The 25,686-nt window shown below is 37.9% G+C and overlaps 1 protein-coding gene across 5 annotated transcripts in view; it reads right to left on the reverse strand.

Moving 5' to 3' along the window:
* Positions 1–25,190, reverse strand: part of osbpl1a (oxysterol binding protein-like 1A) — a 56,207-nt gene extending 31,017 nt beyond the window's left edge. For 4 of the 5 annotated variants that reach the window (XM_088919147.1, XM_088919146.1, XM_088919144.1 and 1 more), the window contains exons 1-15: positions 24,810–25,190; positions 21,200–21,320; positions 19,513–19,598; positions 19,343–19,417; positions 18,872–18,983; positions 18,333–18,418; positions 17,370–17,514; positions 14,870–14,937; positions 14,376–14,420; positions 14,070–14,143; positions 13,911–13,974; positions 13,698–13,793; positions 12,670–12,792; positions 12,087–12,168; positions 9,348–9,454 (exon numbers count right to left, since the gene is read on the reverse strand). In XM_088919147.1, the coding sequence (XP_088775273.1) occupies positions 9,348–9,454; positions 12,087–12,168; positions 12,670–12,792; positions 13,698–13,793; positions 13,911–13,974; positions 14,070–14,143; positions 14,376–14,420; positions 14,870–14,937; positions 17,370–17,514; positions 18,333–18,418; positions 18,872–18,983; positions 19,343–19,417; positions 19,513–19,598; positions 21,200–21,320 (1,284 nt within the window). In that variant the 5' untranslated portion in view covers positions 24,810–25,190. Of the gene's footprint in view, positions 1–9,347; positions 9,455–12,086; positions 12,169–12,669; positions 12,793–13,697; positions 13,794–13,910; positions 13,975–14,069; positions 14,144–14,375; positions 14,421–14,869; positions 14,938–17,369; positions 17,515–18,332; positions 18,419–18,871; positions 18,984–19,342; positions 19,418–19,512; positions 19,599–21,199; positions 21,392–24,809 lie in introns of those variants that run through there. The other variant, XM_088919145.1, reaches the window with a different exon arrangement.
* Between the last annotated feature and the right edge of the window lie 496 nt (positions 25,191–25,686).

The following is a 25,686-nucleotide window of genomic DNA, read 5'->3' on the forward strand; positions in this document are numbered from 1 at the left end:
TCAGGACCTCGGTTTTATATGTCTCATCCGAAGGACGGAGCCTTTTTACAGCACAGTGTCCCCGTCACTATACGGGGGCATTAGGACCCACACAGACCACACAGGGAGAGCGCCACCTGCTGGCCTCTCCAACACTTCTTCCAGCAGCAATCTTAGTTTTTAGCAGGTTAAGGCATCACCTTGCTTTTAGTTTCACCTAAAGTTTTTTTTATTTCACAAAGAACTTTTGAAGGAATGGTTCATATGAATAAGAATGGGAATTGGAGGAAGTGAACAGTGATTTTTTTTAAGCTTTAACATTGCTTTTAAACAAGTTCAGCACTGGGAATATACTGTACCATTCCAGGAAACAATACAGAGAATTTGAACTGTACTACAAAGACATCAGTATCAATATGAACAGCTAATTTTAGTCACTGCAGCTTTTGGAGAAGGGAGATCAAAGACTGTAAACTACATAAATCAAAATGGAATATTATGTACTGGGAAAGCAAAAAAATAGTGTTTGTACTTAATTTGTCAGTCTAGCCCATTTTCTCACAAGGCATTTACCAGTGAGTCTCAGCATGCTGAAATAATTTGTCATCATCAATTACAATTAAGCCACTAGATACCTGACAGACATGCATGTAATTCGGCACCATGAGCTATTTAGTAGTTACAATTAATCCAGCAAAATTGATTCTTGTGCCTTTGGATTCACAGGCTTTCAAACTGAAGATCCCCTATACAGATGACAAAGCACACACCTCTGAGCATGAATGTCTCAGTGAGAACATTTATAAAAGAGACAGAAATGTTCAACAAAAAGTTTTAAAGGAAAGCGTCATTGAATTCCTGTTATTACATCATGCAAGAGTGATTAAATTGCAGCCACAAATTCCAAGCCATTTCACAACAAGCCTTTGCATCAGAGGGTGAAGGTAAGACGAGAAGTTAATCGTTTTCTTTTTATATCTTATCATAGTATTTTAAAGGGATCAATAAGCAAGGTCGTCTAGATCTATTATATACAGTATTACATGAGCAAAAAAAGTTTGCCACCCAGAACAAGACTACTGAAACACAAACATCACTCAAACCCAAGTGAACACTGAACTCTTGCTCTTCACGTTAACAGATAAAACACAAATAAGAACTATCATTGCATCAGAAGTGTCAGTAACACGTCTTCCTTCTTTGACATTAAAATGTTTCATTTTCCACAGCTAAAAAAAAATGCCCTTTGAGAAATTGCACTGAAGAGTTTCATCATAGCACAGGATGAAAAACAATCCATTTACAGTATACATATACATTTGTACTTACATTAAAGGTCTGATCCATACGTTTTCAAATGATGGGAGTAATCCCAACTTTTCCCACAGGACACCGATAATAAGAGACCACTCAGTGATCATCAGTGCGCATCAAGGGAAGATCGGAACAACACTCCACGCCACATCCCCCAGCAGCAGCATCACTTCCAGCCAAAAAGCTTTTTTAGTTTTGCTGCATCAGGCACCTACAGTATAAATGACCTCTCCACAGTGATCAATGAAATAATTACAGGACGATTCTCTCTCCCTTACTCTTTTCTCTCATAGGAGCCAACCAACATACTGCTTTCAGTCTATCCTACTTAGAGATATTTCTAAAACAGCCTGAGAGACAGAGTTTTTCCTAATGCACGTGCTCCCTGACATCACCTGAAAAGCCAATGACCTGCACCGTGACTGAACTATTATAACAGCAAGCTGAGTCTGACGCTTTCCTCCTCATGTTTAATATCACTTTGATTACACCAAGACAGCAGTAAGGTCGATCCGTCCGGCTCCAAGCAGCTCCTGCAGGAGGCCAAACAAGGACGAAAGCCAGCGGAGGGCTGTGAGAGTCGGGAACGAGCTGCCCAGGCATGTGTTCGAAACCGATTCCATGGCTTCTCCTGAGCACCAGCTGGATGAGAACACTGGATCACTTAACTACTAACTAATCAATTCAAATCAATCAAAGGAACCAGTCTAGCAAGATAAAACCATCTGTATGTCCATGTGGTAGGTAGGTTATGGTTTGCGCTGATGGATCAAGCAGCTTGAAAGAATAAAGGCTTGTGGCAATGGACTCAGCCAATAGGAGAGTCTAGTGATGTATTGAAAGGATCTTCTAGGAAAAACACAAGCTGCCTCAAAGACCATCAGCCCACCACAGCCTCACCCCTCCTCTGCCCTGCTGCTGCATTCACTCACTCCAAACCATCACGAGGCTTCAAGGAGTTGAAGCATTCGAGGGATTCAGAGACAGGCTGTGTGGTGACAGCTGCGGGTTGACTGTATAGAGGCTCAACTTCTGGATACCCGACAATGGAGCGGACTGGAACGCCATCCGCAGTGTAGACCTGTTGAGCACTCCAAGCTTCGGATAAATGCTCCGAGTTGCCATGCACCTAGCCAGCTGTCTGATGATGGATGAATATATCCATAATAGTGTCCATTATCGTGTGACCTGCTGTTGCCAGCCATGGCACTAATGGGGGTCAAATCCAGGACAAGCGCCCACAACCAGGAAGGCGCAAGGGTGCCAGGAGTCTCTTGGGACACAGCCAACCGCACAGCCCACTTCAATGCAGTTAGACGTGAAATCCAAGGGAGCAGCAATCATGGGGCAAAAATAAATCACACTGTTTTTTCCACTTTATTGATTGTACTGAATTAGGGTTAGCGGCCCTCTGCTTCATTAAGGCTGAATATGGTTACACTTCACTCAGACCACAGGAGAACCATGCAGCTCTGCACAGAAACACCAACACACAGATACACAGCAAGGTCACTTAAAAAGCAATGTTATGAAATTTGAAGTCTGAGTTCCTGACATATAAGACCTTAACATTTGGGGGCATTTTCACTTATTACAGCAAAGCCACTGACCACTTGTGATAAAGGGAACCTCCATGCGGGTAGGGGACCCTCCCCTCCCCCTTAACACTAGCAGGGATGTCTTGGGTCGCCTCTTACAACACAAGAAAGAGAAGATACAGGCACCATAATTTCAATATTACCAGGGGGTGCTCGTCCTAAAATAATTAATAACTTCTTTACAAAGTGCCTTTCCAAATCCAAGAATGCCGATTTGAATTGTAATCACACAGCATTTTCTGAACCATTCCCCTGTACCCTAACACAAAAAGAAAGCTGTTCTCAGTGTTGTGGAGAATGAGTTCCATTGTGCTGCACTCCTGCCAATGAAGTTATTTTTGGTGGCTTTAGTGCCCAGTGCAATACAAAATCTATCATTATACATGCTGTTTTGCTAGACACTTCATGGTGACTGTTCATACTTTCGCAATCTTTCTGTCACGTGATGAAATATGCTGTACCCATTTTTGATAAATGATAAACTCCCTTCTTGGCATTAAATATGAGCCGCACGAATGTTGACGCAATCTTCCGTTGAAATGTCCTGCCTTTCTAAGTTGATGCTGCGATAGTGGATCTGGCATCTATGCCACCAGTATGCTCACTGGAGGTATGCTTGCTGTTACTTTCAGAAGTCAAATCCAGATGCTGGGGGTTGTAGGAGTTTCTCGTATGTCTGGATTTCAGAATAATTAATGTATCAATTTCAGAAACGTATAGCTCCTGCTAGGCTTATTCATGGGAAGTAGGCATCCTGCGTGGACAGTTTTTCAGATCAAACATCACCTGCTTATGATTCACTGATAATTTAAGTTGCTAAATGATACATTAACTGAACAATAATAATTGACAGAGAGATACAGTACAGACTGGAGTACAAAACAAGACATTATGAGGTCTTGTCATAATAGGCAAGGCTATCATGCTGCTTAGAATTAATTGTTCAGGAAGGGTATTCAACTCATTAAATGGAAAATTAACCTGAACGAATAGCACTATTCCAAAGATCTGTAGTGATCTGGATTTGCTGAAAAGATTACAACATTGGACAGTAAACTCAGGGAGTACTTTATGGCTGCTATGAACAGAATTCTGTTACTGGACATTATATACATCTCTTGATACAACAACTGAAAGGTCCCTACCAGGTCTCTGTGAAGGGTGTGGTATCATGCTTGCTTTCACTGGTGGGTACAAACGTCTAGTAATAAACAGCACTAGTGCTTACTCCCAGGACATTACCTGGAAATGTTTATCACATTTTCCACAAGACTACACTGCTTCTTTCAGTGTTTGAACATCTATTCATAGTACAGCTATGCGATGTTCTCTAAGTTACGGAAAACAGTTTCAGACCACATTCAATCATGCGGCTTTTGGCACTTGAACTCCCACCTCATTTCTGACCAGATTTTAATTCTGTCTGTGACCATTTGCAGTTTGTTTTTTCTGTAATGCCTCAGGGTATTCAGGTACAGCTCAGTGGTAAACACCGAAGTTCTACCTGCGTGGAGAGACAATTTCATAACCTATGCAGCATAATACATACTGTACCATAAGCAAGGATCCAACCTAAAGACCAGATTGTGGTGCTGCTTCTCCCATTCCACATTTGTAGTTATTTGGGGACATTGCAAATTAAATTTAACTTTAAGTACTAAAAATAATAAAACACCTGTTTTAATTATAGAAAATTGCATTGTGCTTCTCTTTGAGAAGAAGCAAAGTTAATCAAATCTTGACTCAGCATCTTCACCAGTCAGATGATTCTTAAATTCACAACCTACAGAGGTCACCGAGACATTCAGATCACTGCCCTTCAATGTCCTAAACGTTCAAAGTGCACCTGGGAAAAAAAACTTTTGCTTCAGATGAGATTACTCAGGGAGCAGTGTCAAATCATAATTAGATGATCAGACAGTTGTGGCCTCGGCTTACCCTATGTTAATTAAGATTGATCCCCTCTGGTACTTTTCACTCCCCCTCAGGCATTGGTCCCTTATTGTTGGACAATTTACTCTTATGTGAACCAACATTCACATACAGAGGATAATCCATAATTAATTGGAGGGACAAAGACTGTGGAAACTGCAAGAATCTAGACACAAATATAATATTTCCTAAAAAATGATCGCCTGGAGGGACATCCATAGTGTTGTCTTCTCTTCATAGTGACCTAAAACCACACTAGTATGATAAAGATTTTTTTTACCATAGAGTAGGTGCATACATTAAGTAACATCATATCACACTGCATCATTGAGATCAGAAGTCCTCTCAGTAGATAGGGGTTTCACATGATCTTTTTCACTGCATATCAAAAATTTGGTATTGGTCCCAGGTTTGTCTTGTGGGTTGTGCAGCCTCAATATATTTCACCAAGATACAAGAGAGGACGCAGTTTCTGTTTATGCAGCTGCTCTGTCCAAACTGTTTATCCTCTTCCCATGGAAAGGGGCAGGAGAGGGAACTTTAAAAGACTTTTTAACACTTTCCAAAAAGCATTAAAACATTGAATTACTAGAAGTAATTTAATTAAAGCTCATTTGAAATGCAATGTTTCCAATGTGTTCTCTAATGACATTTAAATGGAATTAAATGACAAAGGAAAAACCTCAATTTAAATCGCTAATTAAAATCTTTGTCACTCAAAACATTCTCTCTGAAGTTTCATGTTTAGCCTATACAGCTATCTTAAACATAATGCCTACAAAAATCAATTATTCTAATTATAGTGGAGTATGACAAGTTTGTATAAAATATACTCCAGCTAAATCTGCCTTCTTAAGACAGGTTTTCAAAGACATGCATGACATGACAAAGTTGAATTACCATTACGTTCAAATGCACAGCTTGTTAGGCAAAACCTACAATAATATGATCACAATGGGGAAAGTAACAGTGCAGTACACCCAGGAGCAGGCCTTTAGACAGCAAATACAACAGACAGCGCAAGGATTAGCGTAATACCATTATCATACCTACTGCATATGCAGAAAGCCTGTATAATCCATTCAGCTTTATTTAACTCTTTATTCAGCCGATTCAGGGTTTCCTACTACATGCTCATTTGATATAGTTCTGCTTCTTTTTTAAAAACAGTCATCCTGCCCAATAACTTCAAAAGGCACAGCAGTATCTGTGCCGCTGTAAACCTCTGCTTGGGTTCCCAACTTTTCAGAAGAGGAATAAAATTCAATAACTATCCCCTGCACTTTCCATGACAGTGACTTGAATTTTCCATTGCACTCTTCACAAGGAGGGATTCCTGAGCACCCTCCACCAGCTCGTCCAGCTCTGAAGTGCTGGAGCTTCCCAGGTGACATGACAGGCACGCTGTGCAAGCCAGGACGCAGGGGTGAACATCACTGCTCTGATGAGCAGAGCCGAGAGCCTCCCGGTGCAAACATTGAGTTGCCAGGAGCTCTGCTCATTTGAGGGGCAGCGCGTGTCCCCAGTTTACAGAGTCTGGTCCAGAGGCCCACCAGCACCACATCAACTCAAAACCCCACTTAATATCTACAACATGATGCGATCAAACCGCTCAGATTGCAATGAGATCAAATTTTGCAAAAGATGAAGAGGCGGTAACATTGAATGTTGCAAGACATAGCCTCATAAAAGAAACAACTGGTTTGACAAAGTCCACACCAGCATATCAATCTATAATGCACATAGTTAGCATTTCCCCAAATCTTGGTGAAACCTACTTGGGGGAAAAAACCCATTTTCCTCATGTATGTATACTTAGGCTTTTGTTGAACAATTACCTGACCACCTAAGTATAACAGCTTTTCACATTTTACACAATTACGAAACACTTCTTTAATACAATACTGAAATGAAGAACTAAAGTCTTTCACATTAAGAAAGAAAGGATGGTGTAAACAATATTATTAAATAAAAAATGCTCTGCACTTAAGATTTAAAACATGTTTTAAAGAGATACTATATGAAAAGTTTGGGTTTATTTCTATATGTACAGTATATTTTTTATGATTATATAATTTACAAACTAATGTTTAAAACAAGAGCTAAACATCCAACAGACAGCATATCGTTTACAACCCTCACCAGGCCTGCTCAACTCTCTAAAACTACAAAGTCCACTGCACTTACAACAAGGCTGGACTTTCATCTAAACATGTTTATAACGTCATACAAATAAAGAAGGAAATAAAAACTGTAAGAAAAATTTTAAACTCACATAACTCAGTATATGGAGGACATGAGAATTGCCTCTTCTGTGCAATTGAATAACGTTTTGTACATTCGTACACTAATTTAATTAAGTTTTTAAGTAAATATAGCTCTCTGTCATACATCTTCACATTTATTGGACGCAGATTCTTACAAAATCATTTCATAATTAATAATCCAACAGACTATTCACAGACACCAATCCAACTCTAAAAAGGTAAGTTTCAAAGGCTTCTATTTAAACCTGTTTAAGGTATCATACAATATGATAGATGAACACAAGCTAGCCAGACATTTATGTTTTCTTCAAATCTTTTAATACAGTCACCTCTCGTAAGCACATTACTAGATGCATAAAATATGTACTGCAGATTTACTATAAATATCACAGCAGTGTCACCCTTTGATACACGTATCCAGTGCAAAGCTAAACAAAGCAGAAAATGTTTCAAGGCTTCAGATCATGGTGTTGTGTCATTTATAGAATGCAATATGTATCCTGCACTTTTAAAACACCCAGTGGCCATCAAGTACTAAAAAAAATGCCTACCCTAAACTCGGATCCAAAAGAGCCAAAACAAATTTATTAGAACTTAGCAAATACCTCGGTTTAGTGTTGTTGGTATCCCGCGTCTCTCTCTTATATTACCAGCTTCTGTTCATTACTGTTCGAATTCTCAGAACGGTGCAGCTCCCTTGAGTGAGCATGTATGCGAGTGAAGATCTCCCGGCTGATTGCCAACCTCAGCAGAAAAAAAATCCCCATCCCCGTCTCGCGCCTTACAGTGGATTACAGTGATGTTTCCTTCCCAAGGGCACAATCCTGTGTAGGACAGGTGTGCATGTAGCTACAGTAGAAATAAACAACTGAACCGGCAAGCATTCTGGCAACAGAAACAGAACACCGAGCTTATTTTATCACTTAACACATTTGTTACATCATATAGCTGATTTCAGGCTACAGCATGCATGAAACTACTACATGAAAAGGTAAAAAAAAATGCCAAATTCTTTATTATAATAAAGACTTTACGATCCACATCTCTGGAAGCAACACCTAGTATATTATAGCACCGGAAAAAAGGAACATTGTAAACTCCAGAGGTCATATTGAAAATGTATCACGTTACAATATGCGAGATTATAGATGAGTGACTTTTGTGTGTCAAATTCTTTATCTGGTAATACTGGGGGCCATTAGTTCTGCAATAGACTGCTGACATAAAAAAGGGGCAACTACAATCATAATTGCTTTAAAGGGCAGAGGCAATACATAAAAAAGGAAATAAAGGATTTTGCCCAAGTACTGTAGAACATATGATTTCTACTGACTTTAGTTATAGCAAAGCTATTATAGAAAATTATTTAGTAGAAAATTTAAATATAGAACCATTATTGTTAAATAATTTAATGACAAGAGGTTTTGCGTCACTTCCATTACAACTGAGAAAATAATACGGTTCAGTATGTTTCAGACCAGGTGATGCACAAAGCAGAAGAGTCAAACCAGAAACCAAACTCCCAGAAATACTTTTTTTCTAGTTTTTACTTTAAAAAAAAAGAGACACACTGCTATATTTAGCAGCAAAATTAACAACAGGTAATTACTCCACACAACAAAGTGCACCCTAGCAGAGATCTTGTCCACAAACTACAAGACTATTACATGCTTCTTAAAGAATTACAATACAACCAGCTTAAGAGTAATCATTGTTGCTTAACGTATTATATACTGAAACAAAAAGGTGTGCTGGCTTTAAAAATACCAACAGAACAAATGATATTCTTAATAAGCCTCATTTCACTACATTAAAGACAATGAAGTTTTTTTCATTTTATGGTATGCATTAAAAAATACAAATCTGACCTGGTTTGAGCTAAGCACAGTATCTCATGCTCCTAATTCTTGTTAATACAATTATTTAAAAAATATTTTAGCTCAGTTCCATTCAGCTCCAGAAGCAAGATGAAGCATGATGTACAGCGTTATTGACTAAGTATTAGATATGAAAACCACACAAGCACTCAGATGCATTAAAATGAAAATGCTTAGTATGAATACAAGGGCTAAGTATTAAAAACATGTTACTATAGTAATTAAAATCTATCCAAGTTGAGGTGTTAACAGAATATCCAAAATACACACACTGTAAAAGCAATTGAACAGATGAACATGTGTAACAGGTATCTGTACAGTATATGGTGTTGGACTTGAAATGTAAATGATAAGGCACTAAATGGTACAGAAATACAAACCCCCTCCTGCTTGGAGAACAATGCGAGGCAGTCTCTCAGGGCTGAGCAGGTCTCCGAGGAAAGCTCAGACAGCTCCTTCACATTCTGCAGCACTGGAGGCAGCAATCCTGGTGCAAGACAGAGGACCAGTTTCAAACCTTGAAATTCAGGCTTAAAACATTCTGACCCAACATGAAACAACTGGGGCTGACTTCGACAAACGGGCTCCTTCAAAAGGAAAAAAACAACTCATTACACAGAAAGAAAAAAAAGGAAGCCATTTTTGCCCATCTCAGAGTTTAGGAATGAAGAACATTTTCCTCTTAGATTTGTCAGTACTCTGTGCTCCATCTTTGTTCCCCGAGTCTTGACAACATTCCCAGTCCCAGCAGAACAATAATATACTTCTCCACCACCAAGCCTCACAGGAGGAATGATGCTGACTGAGGGATGCACTATGGGTTTTTGTCAGATGTAACACTGCATTTAGACCACAAAATGTCCAATTTTGTCTTGTCGGACCACAAAATCTTTTGCCATGTCTGCATTACCCTATGTAGGATTTTTTTCAGTTCCATGAAAGTCTCCTTTGTGAAGCAACTGGGATATTGCTGATTAATGGACATTTTCTCCCATGTCAGCCATTCAACTCTGTTACTCTTTCAGCAACTCTGTTGCTCTGTTTGTAGTAATTGCCTGATCAACAGACAATTACTACACGTCTTCACTTCTTAATGACTGATTTCTCAATGTTCAACGAGATATTAAGAGTTATTTGAAATGTTTTAGCACCCTTCTCCTGAACTGTTCCTTTATACAACTACGGTACATCCCAGAGTACCCCAAATTCACTTGACTGACTGAGGGACCTTACAGACAGGTGTATTTAATATATAAATACAGATAATAGATACTTTTATGCACCAAAGTTAATTTAAGTTTGCCACAGGAAAGGGTTTGAATACATATGCAATCATGACTTTTTTTTATATTATTAATTCACTTCTTCTTTTTTTTTTTGCTTTGAATGTATGGTGTAGGTTGTGTATACACATTAATTATTAATTGCTTATTCAATGTGTCCTGACAGTAAGATTTAAAACAACAAAATTAGATAATTGTGCAAGCTTTTGAATACTTTTGCCAATGCACTGTACCTGAAATGAAATTAGTTGGTGAGATTAGGTGAGCTAACGTAAAGCATCAAATAATTATATAGTAATGACCTTTGAATTTGAGAAAACTGCCAATGGTTTTATCATTTAATTGTATAGTGAAAAGGTCTACTGGCTCAGCACAATATAGAAAGTCATACTGTATATAACAAAATATGGAAACTTATGTCAAACACAAGAAAAATAATTCAGCTAACCAAGTGTGTTCAAATAAACCCATTACCTTTTCTAGCACAGATATTGGCAAGTTAACTTTGTTACAATTAGTGTCAAAATAACCCAACTCCATATTCAATCATGGACTAGAATGTTTATTTTCATTTTTTACCTCAAAACAATCAAAAAGCAAAAAACATCTAAACATAAGGACATTCTGACCAAGCCTACACTAAATTTTAAATTTTTGCAGTTCATGTAGCATTTTAAATAAAACAGTTCTTTACATATGTTAGTCACAAATATCACTGTCAGTTATTTTCAACAGACAGATCTTATGAGCTAATCGGCATTTCCAAAAATAGCTTTTAAGCCGTTAAGTCTGTAACATTGTTATCCTATCGATTTATCATTTCTGTTCAGAAACTAACCGCCAGTGAGTGGTCTCTGACAAGCGAGACCTTTGCCTGATAATATTCTGTATGAAACGGGTGACAGTGTTATAAGCCTTTTCCCTGACCTGGGAATACAGAAAGTGAAAGTATTATTACATTGCACACTTATAAAACTGATCTTTGACACACCTCTGAAAAACTTCCAGATTCTATGACATACATATTTATATCATGGGTTCACAACTCATCTGGACACACTTTTCAGAAAATCTCTTCTAACGCAATGAGTGATCCACTGAAGTCAGTCTGCACTTAAAGATCTCTTAATCAGCAAAATGGTTTTTGACCAATATTATAAGTATTGCTGTAATTTTGCCAATATACATCACTGCTTTTCATATGAGGGAGGTTATGATTGCACAGTATACACAAAATAAAGTGCATGAGAGAATCGTTTTCTTTTCTTTAGTTGCACAGACACACAAGTCTAATGTCCAGGGGAAAAATGGATGTTAAAGATCCCAACAGCCTACGACAAGAGTACTCAAACAACCAGGTCCCAGTATTTTAGATTAATTTATTTCTCTGTTTAGAATCATTTTCAGGTAAGGTATACTGAGTTATTGAAAACATACTATCCTACATCTGAAAATGTTCTGCTAAAAGAAAATTCAAAGCACAATACCTGATTCCTTGAGGTCACTACATTTAAAACTACCTAAAAAAAACTTCTAATGCTAGATTGAAGCAAAATAAAAAAAACAAAGTTCTTAAGGCATAGAATCACACAGGAAGGAAACATAAAATATCTGCTCATATCATACAACACGTCCAAATTAGACACGTAGATTTTAGTATAAAAATGAAGGATTTTGAAATTTGAGACTGGCTACTCCCCTTCTCCAAAAGCCACTTTAAGACTATATTGCCTATCAGGAAAACACTTTAAGAATATACTACCTTTCTGATCATGAGTGCAAACCTGTGGACTTCATAAGGGATATTTAAGAACAGCAGGAGAGGAAAAGTCTCACCTTGAGCCACCTTGTCATTTTTCACCATGGCAAGAAAATTAGACACTGCCGTCTCGAGCTTCTGTTGGCAAACTTGAGCTTTCTGTGATGGAAGAACCACAAACACTCGCTGAGAGACAAAAAACTGGTGGAAATAAGCTGCTGTCACAAACAACTGATAAACCACACTGACTAAAACTCTGAAGTGACACGGAACATTACAGAAAAAAACACTTCACCTAAGTGCTCCCAGAAGAACAATTTGTACTACTTAGGTTTAAACCTTACTTGCACGTCACTTTTACTCGTGAAGTCATTTTTTGTGTCAAAATGAAAGGAGGATTCCAGCCTGTTTGGTAGTTGTTTGGTAATTGATCCACTCAATTCATCCTGCCATTCATTGAAAGTATGGACGGAACACTTGCTTGTTCCTTATTCTCACGCACCTTAGGGTATGAGCTATCTTACACACTGCCTGTAGTGGGCTTGCACAAGGGCTAAAAATTCAATGTGCATGGTGATTGCAGGTTGCCTCGTGTGTAAAGAGAATTTGCACATACTGTAGTTTCAGATTCCAGGTCCTCTCAGCTAGAGAGTCACCTACCTGCAGAGAGTCACTCAGCTCCCTCACAGACACCCCATCCTCCTCATCCTCTTCACTGCCCTGCTCTTGGGAACAGTAGTGAGTGCTGTAGGCCGCATGCTCCTCAATCGCGTCCAGCCATTTCTTCAAACAGACAGCAGCAGTCACTAGCCAACTCATAGAAAAAGCACTTTTTGGCACAGTTAAATTTTTACTGACAAAGTGTTAAATAACTTATACACGTGGTGTAACATGGGGGTGTGTTCAGTGAGGAGGCGGAGCCCTGGATTAAGGGTGATGCGTTGCCTTAGTGACCGCAGCTGTCCTGGATGATTAAGGACAAGACGCAGTTGTGGGGCCCTTTAAGACACACGGAGCTCCTCCCTAGAGGGACGAGCAGACCCCTGCAAGGGGAGACCCTTCCAGCCACAACCCCAGAGGAGGATTGTGACGAGAGCGTCAAGACTACGTTTTTGCTTCATTTTCTTTTCTCCTGTCTCGCCTTGCATCTCCACTGGGAGAGGTTGGATTTTTCCTCCCCTGTCCTGCTGTCAGGATTCAGGGCAGGAGGAGTTCTCTTTTGTTTTCTTCCAGTCTGGACCCTGCTAAATAAGGACAGTCCAGCCCAGATGCTGCTGTTCCAAGTGGTGAATTTTTCTTTTTACTGTTTTTGTTGCTTTCTTTTTTCCCCAGTTTTTTTTCGCTAGCCTCACACCGGAGCCTCCGCCCGCTAAGACGGGGCGTCAACTCTTAACGCTGCTCGCTGCGACTCCTCCCACTGCCGCACTGCTACAGACAGTATATGTGTTTATCCTGTAGGCGTTTTAATTCAGGGGGAATAACACAAAGTGAAATCTTATTTATATGGAATTATTTAGTTTTGCAGATGGTTTTCCTGGACAGTTTACTTCAGATAACTCCATACTCAGCGCCTTCCAATGATTTGATAGTACATATACCCTATCAAAATTAAGAAGAATAATTGAAAACAAAGAAGTGTCTTTGCGCTGTCAAAATGTACATACAGTAGAATACACAGCTTAACTCACTTTTATTGTCACTTCATTTTTTGGATGAACTTTGAAGAGATGAATACTGTCATCAAAACATTTGATGGAAAAGTGGCTGTTGTCTTTTGCTTTGACCTTAAATAACAAAACATGAAAAACAATTTAAAAGTCATTTCTATACTAGTCGTTCTCTATATGTACGGTAGCTGTCAATCCACAACTAAGCAAGAATTGCTATGATAGCCAGCCTACCGTGCAATGAGCTTGAGTTAAGGACTTGCATCCCTGACGACGATTATTAGACGCTGCATCTGACCTGAAGGACAAAAAAAAAATTGGATATTTCAACATACACGTGATAGTAAAAGAAGCAGAATTACTGTTGTAAAGCTGAAGAAAATGTTCACTTACTGCTTAGGATACCAGGATAGGACACCATCTTGGAGAACCACCCAGTAGGACCTCCATCCAAAAAAACGAGAACTCTGAGCAAGAGACACAGAAATGAATCACTTGCTCACATTATCTTTTTCTGAAAATGTATTTCAGCATTCAAAAGAAAAAACACTATTCTGTTCCAAAGCAATCTCACAGTATCTCCATAAAGTGAGCTTTCTTCGGGTTACCTAAAGAATATGAGAACTTGCAATATAAAATTCCTAAACACAGTTTGCTATACTTTATACATTTGCACAGCTGAGTTAATAAAACAATCACCTTCCAAAGAGGTCCCTCAAATGATGGCACATTTCGATTCAAACCCTTAAAGAAAAAAGGAAGAAGAGGTAAAGATCTGGAAAAAGACTTAGCTAATAAAGGTAAGCAGTCTTGTATTAGAAGTCTTATACAATACTTAATACCGTTATTGACACACAAGGGTATAACACAAGCCAAAAAGAAAAAAAACAGGTCTATCTTGTACAAATCAAAAATAAAGAATAAAGAATGCATGAATTCAAGAATTCAAGAGAAATCAAGATGAGTTATTTCATTAATTTATTGATAACTATACATATAACTCAGTTCTAATGTTGTAAAAAAATCTTGATTTGTACAGTAAATTTTGATTTTCCCCAGAGCTTCCCAAATACTTGTAGTAAGTTTGGTAAAGTTGAAAAATAAGTCCATAAACTAAAAAGGTCACATCCATTAGAGAATCACTAGCTTTTACAGAAGTTTTACAGTTTATTTTACCCTTAATAATTACTAACCTTCAGATAATTGCCTTCAAGAATCTGTTTCATCTCAGCACTGTTAACAAGGTCAAACGCAGTCTGATCTGGTAATGGGAGAAGAGAGAAGGCCATTCCTTCAGATCAGTCAAACGACATCAGCTAACCGTATTAAATTAAAATTGAAGTACAGTTACCAAACTGCACGATGTCCACATAACTTAATGAAATGTTTAACTTAGATCACTGCCGCAAAAAAGGCAAGTATAGACATTAATAATACATATTAAAAAATTACAGAAATTAGACACTTTACCATTCATCTTTAAATATTAAGATACAAAGCTTATATGTATACTGTACATAAGTTATTATAATCTTAGACTGAAAACTAGCCTGTGGCAGAATTCATTCACCCTTAGACAAGATGGCTCACTGGAAACTGGACAGTACAAGAGGGATTACAGAGATCTGCCAGGTCTTTTAACCAACTCTGGAACAGCCTCACAGACAGCCATTAAAACACACCACCACCACCAACACCATGAATACATGTATACGGTACATACATTCTTACTCATAAAGGGCCCCCATGTGTGAATATGGAATGATCCACCACCCATAATTAATTAATTAGCTAATTATCACCCAGTGTGTCTATTTACAAGTAATCGAGTCCTTGAGGACCTCTACTGCCAGGTCAGCTGTAAAACAAACCCCTTAAAGACCAGCCTGCCACATACATTGAACACAAGTCCCATGGATCTTTAATCATTCTCCTTTTTATACAGCTTAAATGTGATTCACATGTGTCTTTATGCATAGATTGCTTTTGGCTAGCTTGGTTCGAAATGCACAAGAAAAAATCCAAAATAATTTGGTAACTGAAATTTAAAATACCACCACACATTTGAAGCACTTGTATTGAGAGAGAAATAACCGTTTTTGCATTGTTCAATGTAGAAATAGTACTGGCCTATTTTGCTAGCAGAAGAAAACTTTCTGCTTTCTGGTAAGAGATAGATGTAGTTGAAATGTGCATTGGCAGTTAAGCAAACATCTGAAAACCTTTGATGACAAAATACTTGTACTTCACTGTTAAATATTCTAGAGCTACAGTTCTATTTCCAAATTCTATAAGCAGTTTAAATAAACAACTGACTTTGAAGAAATGTATGCAGGAATTAAAGTACCTGTTGATACTAGCCAGTGTGTAAAAACTATACAGTTAATAATACAAGCTTTATTTAATGAAACAAAAAACACTTGACTTTCAGTTGTCTGAGGAAATATTCATTCGAGTGGGATAAAATGGTATACTGGAAAATTTGTTCATATACCTCTACATTTTTATACAATTTTGATAATTATATGAATCCCACTTGCACTATTATTATAGCTGTTTTAAACAAATCTGATATTTTTATAGTCTTCAGGTCAAGCAGTGCTTTTATACTTTATAATGAAATTGCTCGAGTAATTTAGATATAACAGCAGGGAGCATAGAACACAGGTCTATTATTACACTGCATATGATCCTGGCACAATAACAGTAGTAGCAGAAAGCTGAACAAATTGCTGAAGCTGTCATTTATTGATATTTCAACTGAACCTTATGCTATATTATATTTAATCATGAAATCTGTTTTCTTTGGGAAAAGGATTAAATTAATGAGGATAATTAAAGCCATATACTACAGAAATTAGGCAGACAGCATTGAGTCGTGTATTCATATCTCTGTTAGGATGCTGTAGCAACTTTGAGCTAGCAGCTTCATTCAAATTTCTCCAGTAAATGTCCTGCTTTACAAATGGTTATATCTGATTAAATAATTTTAAAAAATCAGATACTTATTTGGCCAGCAGCCATATCACTCTCCAACTCACAACTGGCAACCCACTGAAGCTCGGCAGGTGTGAGCCTGGTCAGTACCTGGATGAGAGACCTCCTGGGAAAAACTAAGGTTGCTGCTGGAAGAGGTGTTAGTGGGGCCAGAAGGGGCGCTCACCCCGCGGTCCATGTGGGTCCTAATGCCCCAGTATAGCGATGGGGACACTATACTGCAAACAGGCGCCGTCATTCGGATGAGACGTAAAACCGAGGTCCTGACTCTCTGTGGTCATTAAAAATCCCAGGGCGTTTCTCGAAAAGAGTAGGGGTGTAACCCCAGCATCCTGGCCAAATTTCCCATTGGCCCTTACCAATCATGGCCCTACTAATAATCCCCATCTCTGAATTGGCTTCATTACTCTGTTCTCCTCCTCACTGATAGCTGGTGTGTGGGGAGCGCTCTGGCGCATTATGGCTGCCGTCGCATCATCCAGGTGGGGCTGCACACTGGTGGTGGTGGAGGGGAGTCCCCATTACCTGTAAAGCGCTTTGAGTGGAGTGTCCAGAAAAGCGCTATATAAGTGTAAGCAATTATTATTGTTATTATTATTTCTAACCAGGGAAGTAGATGTAGTTGCTTTGTGAAACTTTGTGCTACATACATTCTCCAAGAACTGATTTTAAAACAACAGCTGACTTTTAACTCACCGTTTTGATTCTTGATGTTGGGGCTTGCTCCACTCTTCAGCAGTTTGATGGCACACTGCTTTTGGCCTCGGTAGACAGCGCAGTGCAGTGGGGTGTTTCCCAGCAGGTCTGAGCAATTGATGTCAGGCGGCTTCTTCCTGTTGAGCTGCAAAAATGAAAAATGAAAGACTGAAATTAACAATTGCCATAAAAACAATTTTCCTAAAAGATCAGCCTGTTGAAGGACATGCAGCCATCCTGCATTAATGTAGCTTGATCATTTGTTTTTCGCAGGACCTATTATGTAATATTCCATGTAATAGGCCATGTAAGGCCACTGTTAAAATATTTTTTTTTTAATGCACCTCTACAGGATTCTGAGTATTATTCAATTTTTTTTAACAGTGGGATAGTCTTCAATGTTGGTAAATACAGATTCTTATTAGTATGATGTTGGGTTATTCAATACTTCAACACAGCACAATTTTCCTTTCTGTTCTGTATTCTCCTTCGCTTCTTGCATTTCCTGCATAGCTGTAGTAGGACAAATGTCTAACAATTTACACAGATCAACCATATAAAAAAATATGCCATATATGAGGTTTCAGTGCTACGGTATGAGAAAAAAATGCTTTGTGGCTGTGATTAATAGAAAACAGATAGTTTAAAAACAGTGCACAATGGAACACACCTGCAGTCACTAAGCAGTATTTACAATTAGGAAAAAAGCACAAAGATCAACAAGTAAAATTAAGGGAACCATATTTTTTCTATATTTATGATCAAGGAAAAAGGGTTTAACTACAAAAGATCTGCAGACTAAGCATATATTTACATTGTAAATGTTTAAATTCTACTTTCCCACACAACTACATTCTATCCTGTGTTTGAAACAGAGATCACAAACTGCACATCAGTGCTTTTAAAAGGATTAAAAGCCAACCCAGTGCAGCGCCCCCAAGTTAAGGAGATGAACAACCTTACCAGTTCAGTAAGTGTGGTGGAATTGCCCTCCCTGGCAGCTTCTAAAAGCAGTTCTTCTTGTTTCCTCTCTTCGGTCCTCTCTGCAGCTGTTAATGGATCCGACGTTAAGAAAGGCCATTTGCTCTGTCTGCCCGTTCGGTAGTTAGGAGCTAATTAATCCAAGAACATCTTTGAGCCTTTTCTTGAAAAAGCCGTGGTATTGGCTGGGTAGCTTGTTACACCTACTGTACAACTATTTGGGTAAAGAAGTGCACAAGGTACCCAGCAATGCTGGATAATAAAACGTTGGTGTAATCTACACAAAACAAAGTTACATGACTAAAAAATCATAACCAACTAGAGTACATCATTACTTCCTTAAACATAGATCACATCTGATCTATATAAACTTATTACTTAATGCCATGATCGTGCCAAAAGTTACACAACCTTTGTTCTACATTACTATAACTTTCCATCCTTGATGATATGTTCTTATATGTACAAAGCTTTGGAGCTTTTATTTTTTTAACTATGTTAAATTGTAGTATTCACTGTACCTTCTAACATGTTTCTGATCTCTACATCTTTAGTGACATCTCTTGGAGTTTGTGCTGTTCCATTGAGGACTGTAGCACAAGCATTATACTGTAACAGAAACATAACGACTTCCTAAAAAATAAAGAAAAGGGACGATAAGTAAAAGAAATCCAACACCCTTTTAATGAACCCATATACTGAAGGCAAGAAATATCATTTTCATTACATTTTTGTCTGGACTCCAACAAGAAAAAAAATTCATTTTTGAGTTTTCTTTGCAGTTTTGCTGACTTAACTTTTTTCACCCACAGAGTAACTCAGTTTGTGATTTTAAGTTTTTATTAAAATATTCATTTTAAGAATGGGGCACACATCGTTGGCAATTCAACAAAATGGAACAGGGAGAGAGTAGTAAGACACACAGCTACATAAATGGGTACAAATGTCATGTGGCTTTGGATGAAAGCATCATACAGAATCAACACACCTACCTTTCTCCCAGTGAAGGCCGCTCGATGCAGCGGAGTGTCCCCCATGTTATTTAACACATCCACATCCGAACCAGCCTGGACATGTTAAATATAGACATTTAACTGAGAGAGAAGGAGCTCCATTTCATTTACTAGAAGTCTGGAATAACTGATAAACTGAAGACTCTTACCTTTAGTAGTTCTTCCACAACATCTTTGTGTCCAAAATAACATGCAAGGTGAAGAGGTGTCCATCCTAAATTAGACTTGCTCTTCCCTGCCAGAGACAGAGATCCCAGACACCCACTAATTAATTTCCCATGCTAACCAGATTATACTTTCTCATTTTTAAGTAACAGAATGGTCACTTATTGATTTGACTTATTGCCATAGTACTTTATTGGGAAATAAGGGAATAGAAGACAAAAGGTGTAAACAAATTCTAGCAAAATATACACCATTTTTCTGTGACTATTGCATAAAAATAAATAAACCTGTTTGTATTCAAGTAGCAATAAACTGCGGCGCGGTCTACACACAGTAAATGTAAAAACAATTACAGTATGGTCCTAATGTTTATTTAAAATACCAGCCAACTTTAATCAGGAATAAAAACCAAACATGTGGTTTCTTTGTTTTCCTGCTAGAGTGAGATGGCAGAGCAATGAAGTGACACAATCTTAAAAGACAAATATTTACAACACTTAACATTACATACTGTATATAATTTGCAAAGACTAGGAGTACCTTGGTCCAGACCTAACCTTAAGTGCACCCTAAGTAATGGACTAAGCTTACTGAAAATTAACAGACAGAATTTTAAAGAGGTAATGGAGCAAAAGACCTCCAAGGGACAATCTGCTTTCTAAAACCGATTTGCGAGACAATTGTTTTCTAAAAACAATTGCGAGAACCATTTCAATAAAATCAAACAGTAATGAGGAAAGCAATAATCTGTCATACATGAGCTTTGTGCAATGTTTCTGTCCCTAAAGAGGAGGCGTTCTTTTTTTGTAGGATGGCGGAAAACACTCACCACATGTTGCTTCTTCAGCTCCAGAGGGATGAGAGAGAGGGTTATGTTAGACCCTACTACTGATACACTAAGCTAGACATCCTGGACCACTATTCACCTCTTAGCTTGAATTTTATTACCTTGCTCAGGTGTCTTTCACAGAGAGTCTGCCTAACTGCACATAAAGAAAAAAGCTCAATCTGTGTGGCTAGGAGGGGTGGCAGGATGGCACAGTGGACAGTATTGCAGGTTCGCAGCACTGGGACCCTGGGGTGCTGTCTGTGTGGAGTTTGTATGTTCTCCCTGTGCTCATGTGAATTTCTTTGAGCGCTCCGGTTTCCTCCCACTGTCCAAAGGCATAATGGCCATTAATTGTTTCTGGGAAAAATAGTCCTGGTTTGAATGTGTGCATCTGTGTCTGTCCTGCGATGGACTGCCTTGAACCCTTTGCTTGCCGGGATAGGGTCCAGCTCCCCACAGCCCTGAATTGTATTAAGCATTTAGAAAACGAATGGATGTGTGGTTATGCACGGTTTACACCACTTTTCAGTTTCTAGCCCAGTACAACTGACCTCTGAAGCTAACCCAGTGCCTCAGGTAAGCCTCGGAGACATACTTCTAATTGCCACGTAGTCGAAAAAATCCCAAGCCTCTGACTTGACCTGGACTCGTCAAATTCGTGGCTCTCTATGGTGGAGCTAATGAGTGAGCTGCATGGATCTCTTCCTTGTCTCCCTGGGCTAGAAAAATGATACAGAATCCATACTGGTGTAATGAGAATACCACCCCAGTACACAACAATGTATACATCACATACACACATGAACCTGCTGCAAGTTAACACAATGATCATGCCTGAATACCTTTGCAGTTAATGTTTATGTCTGTTTCTCCTTGTTTCTTGGATTCCAAAACCTTTCGAATTCCTTCAAGGTTTCCATTTCGGGCATCGTGAAGAAACTGATCCTCTGGGTTCACTTCCATCTTTAGCAGTACAGTACAAGCAGAACCAACAGTTAGAATAAAAAGAAGTCAGGGTATGAAAAACAAGGACCTTGCTGCGCAAATTATTTCATAGTGAGAATGGGCTATGAACGGCCAGGCTAGTCCATACTAGCAACATGCAAGCACTCTGCTCTCTTAAGCAGAGAATTGGCCTTTTACCTTAAGCTAGGCACTACCAATTTTCCTATTTTCCTAGTGTGGTATACAGTTCCAGAATAAACAGGTGCTCTTTTCAGACAAACACAAACTTTCTTGTGCCACAGCTCTATACCCGTCCAAGAACACCACGTGCACGTGCATACATGGCAGTTTTAATTCTCACACATTCTACACTCCTACACTGCAAAACTTGTTTTACTGTGAATGGGTCTCTATTAAATGCTATTAGCCTTCTCATTTAGCAGTCTTTCACCTACAGATTCACAAGTTTGAACATAAGTCATTGCCATGCTTTCATATCACATGATTATTAAACACAGGTGCAAAGCAACTGAGAGCAGTGCTTGTAAGAAAGACATGGCAATTTGGAGGTGGTGACTGTTTGAAATGAACACCTGTTAGGAAGAAAAACCCATCCACTACGGTCATTAATTCTTAGGCAAAAATAAGGGTATAGAAATATGTCAGGCCAAAACACTGAACAGGTCTGAAATCAGGTCTGCATCAGGCTGAAAAAAGAAAAAAAAGTTTAAATTTCGATATCATAGCTATTGAAGTGTATGAGATAATGGGCAGAGTTGATCAAATTACCAGGTTATTTTTTACTACTCGGATGATGTCATCGATACCACCTGTATTGAATTTGTAAGCTTTCACATCATTATATTTACTGCATAGTTATTTCTAAAAGTATTGATTTTGCACACATACCAACCATCATTATTTCACTGCCAAGCCCAGAACACTGAGCATGTCAGAGAGTGTCATCTCCTCTTAATCTTTTTCCCCAAATACTGTTACAACCCAGTGGACCTTAAAGGCAGCAACAGGATCCTGTGGCCCCACAAGAGGAGATGAAAGCTTCACTGCACATCTCCTGTTGCTACCATACAAGATAATCACAGAACTATTCTCAGCTTCCAGCACGTACTCAGTGACTTGACGTGACTCAGATTGGGGCAGAGTGAAGCAGTATTATGCAGCAGTGGTCAGGGTTCTGAACTTGTAACTGGGAGGTGGCAGGTTTATATTCCAGGAGAGACTCTGCTGGAACCTTGATCAAGGGATTTCAACTCAATCATTCCTGTACAATTTCCACCTGTATACTGTAAATGCATGCAAATGTTGTTCACTTGAGATAAACGCATCACCAAAATACATAAATAACTAAGTTCAGATCATAGTTTACAAGTTTATTTGCTTTGTAAGCAGAACTAACAAATAGTAATCACCCTTTTTGGCATTTTCACAATTCTTCAATACTAATGATTGTTACAGTGCTTTTTGCTTTAAAGGTAATGCTTCAGTAATGCTTCTGAACAAAGATTAAAAGAGCAGTCACCTTGCTTGTAATATTTCCAGTGAATAATTGATGTATTTTTCAACATGAGGTTTTATTGGTCACTACTTTAGTGAATTAACATTATTTTGTGAAACATTCTTCAAACACAAGAGACTGTCTTTAAAAACTAATATCTGTTTTTTAATCATCTCATTTTGAAAACACCATCACTGCAAAATGTTAGACATCTCTATGATGGAACATGTGGTATGCTTAAAAGTACAAAACAAAACATAATGCTCTATATTACAGATAATGTTTCATATATATAATACAAAATAAATCATCTATAGCCTTAATGATTAAAAATATGGAAATAAAATGCTCTGTACAGGTCAGGTAGAAGTTTGTTCCACTTGAACATGGCTGCCCTCTAGTGGCTCAATTCAACATCGTGTCTGTGCGAAGAGTAAAAATTACATCACATTCCAAAATAGACTTGAAGCATATTCACTGTTAGTTTAACCTGCTGATTCAGTTCCAGGCAAAGTCAGGCTTTTGTGATACGTAGGTTCACTATATTATTTATGTTTTCCACAGGCCAATAATATATATTTTTTCTGTATTTTACAGCAACAATTTCTAAATATCCTACAATAAAAGGTATGCGTATTTCTTCTGTTGTGTTTTAATTTTTAAGACCCCATAATGTATTAGAACACTTCCTATGGGAAGACATTATGAAGACAGAATCTGGCAATTGACAGAAAAGAAACAAGCCACCTTTACATGCATTTTAATTTGCTTTGCATTGCCTAAATAAATAGTTCAACAAAAGCATACTTCTTTAGAGTTAAAGTTGAGTTAGTTTCCTGAAAATAGTCATGTTTCTTTAAAAAAAATAACAGAAATAATGAAAACTTCCTGGTAGTTAAAACCTTTGTCACATGATTCTGTTTTTGAAACAAGTGAAACAAACTGACAGTGTGGATTTCTAAAAAAAACACAAGCAATATAGATAATGTATGAGGAGTTATGAAATGAGAACTTGACAAAAAATAAAAATATTTAAAAATCTGTTGAAATTCTATTTTAGGAAATAATTAAACCAAACCAACTTTTCATTGTTTTTAGGACATTATTTTTTTTTATTTATTTAAATAAATTAAACACTATAAATCAACAAAAATTGCATTCATAGTTTGTGGTGTGGTAAAACGAAAACCAGAGTATAAATTCTACACATTAAAATTACCTTACAACACAGATTTTTTACAGAATCATATGCCAATATTAAGATCTTCTTCCTTCTGTTTTCATTTTAACCAGTTATCTGTTTTGACATCATTAATCAACATCACCGCAGTATTCAGGTCTTAAGATACAATGCTAAACGTGTATACTGTATACTGTATAACAGAGTTTCAAAATCACACCTGTCTGCCTCAGGGATGCCAGATATGGTTACATACAGTACTTCATATTGATGTTATTAAAGGACTAGACTTTCCCAGTTTGAAACTGGGAGGGCCTGGGTTCTTACAAATCTACTAACCTTACTATTATTTTAGAATAAGACACAGGCCATAAATCTAATTCTAAACCTATTTTACAAATAACATCGCAAAATATAGTTAAAAGTTAAATACATTTATAAATTAAATACATAAATACATGTTTAGCTTGCCATAGTTTTTCTCCGTTACTGCAATCTGCTTTTAACAAAATTATTTGCACAAAAGTGACAAAGAGAGGGTGTAGAGGGACTTCTTTCACCAGCAGGTCAACTCACGCAATTTATTTTGAGAGAATATGGGTTATATATCATAAAGCACTTCTAATGGGACCTGGCATACTGTACATTTTTCGCTATTTAAGTAATGAGTACTCCGGTAATGCATTAACAAACAACAACAATAATTATAACAACGAGTTCATTTACGTCGCTGCGTATTTAAAATTACTTTTTTAACTCACTCTTTAAATTAATTTCAGTCCCTCGAGAACTAAAATACAGTTTTACTTACCTTTAATTAGAATGAGATCCGTTGGTCATCTCACACAGTTTTATGGGATACGAAAAATACGGCGGTTTTACGAACACGGGATTTCCTATCTCGCCTTTCAAAAGTGCTAGTGTTTCAGCGCAATAGTTGGTGATCACAAGCTTCACGACTGCAAGATTAGCATGTTGATCAAGTTCACTGTGGACGCAGAAAGGGAAGTTTCTCCGTATGTGAGTCAGCATATGATTGAACCCAAAATGTTTGACTCTTCCTGTTTACAAAACACTCACTCTTTAAGGCAAAACGTCTAATAACGAATCCCCTCCACACACACCAAAAAATCTGTTTAAGTTAAAGCACTTAAACAGTACGTCTTTTTAATTTAGTGGATAACAAAGAACCTTGCAATATCGTTGACTCAGTGAAAACGTCAGCGATTTCCTTGAGCAACATGTGAGTGAAAAGCGAGAATTATTAGGCATCAGCTGATGTTTTAAGGGGGCAGGCAGGCTGACGCGCCTGCACACCTGAGACAGGTGAAGCGTGTCTTCCTTGGCAGTTTGAAACTTGTGCGAGCAGTGTGTTTTTGTAACAAGACCTTTCAGAAATACCTTTCTCCGTCACTTTATTAGCACATATGCTAAAGTCAATGCATAATAAATGCAATAATCGATCAACAGGAACTTGGGAGTTATGCGTTCGTCTTATAAACATATGAAAGCACTAATCCGTGATAAGGACAGATGCTAAATCGTTTGCAAAATACATTTTCAATGTATCAAATACTGCCGAAAAACAGCTTTAACTACTAAAGCTCAATATAACACTTTGCATTAGCTGCTTTTTAAAAAAATCTCTTTTCGAAGTGATGCGGATTCAGTCCTAACTATCTAAAATT

This window comes from Atractosteus spatula, chromosome 6 (genome assembly GCF_055471065.1).
Source record: "Atractosteus spatula isolate fAtrSpa1 chromosome 6, fAtrSpa1.hap1, whole genome shotgun sequence".
In the NCBI taxonomy this organism is placed as follows: Eukaryota; Metazoa; Chordata; class Actinopteri; order Semionotiformes; family Lepisosteidae; genus Atractosteus; species Atractosteus spatula.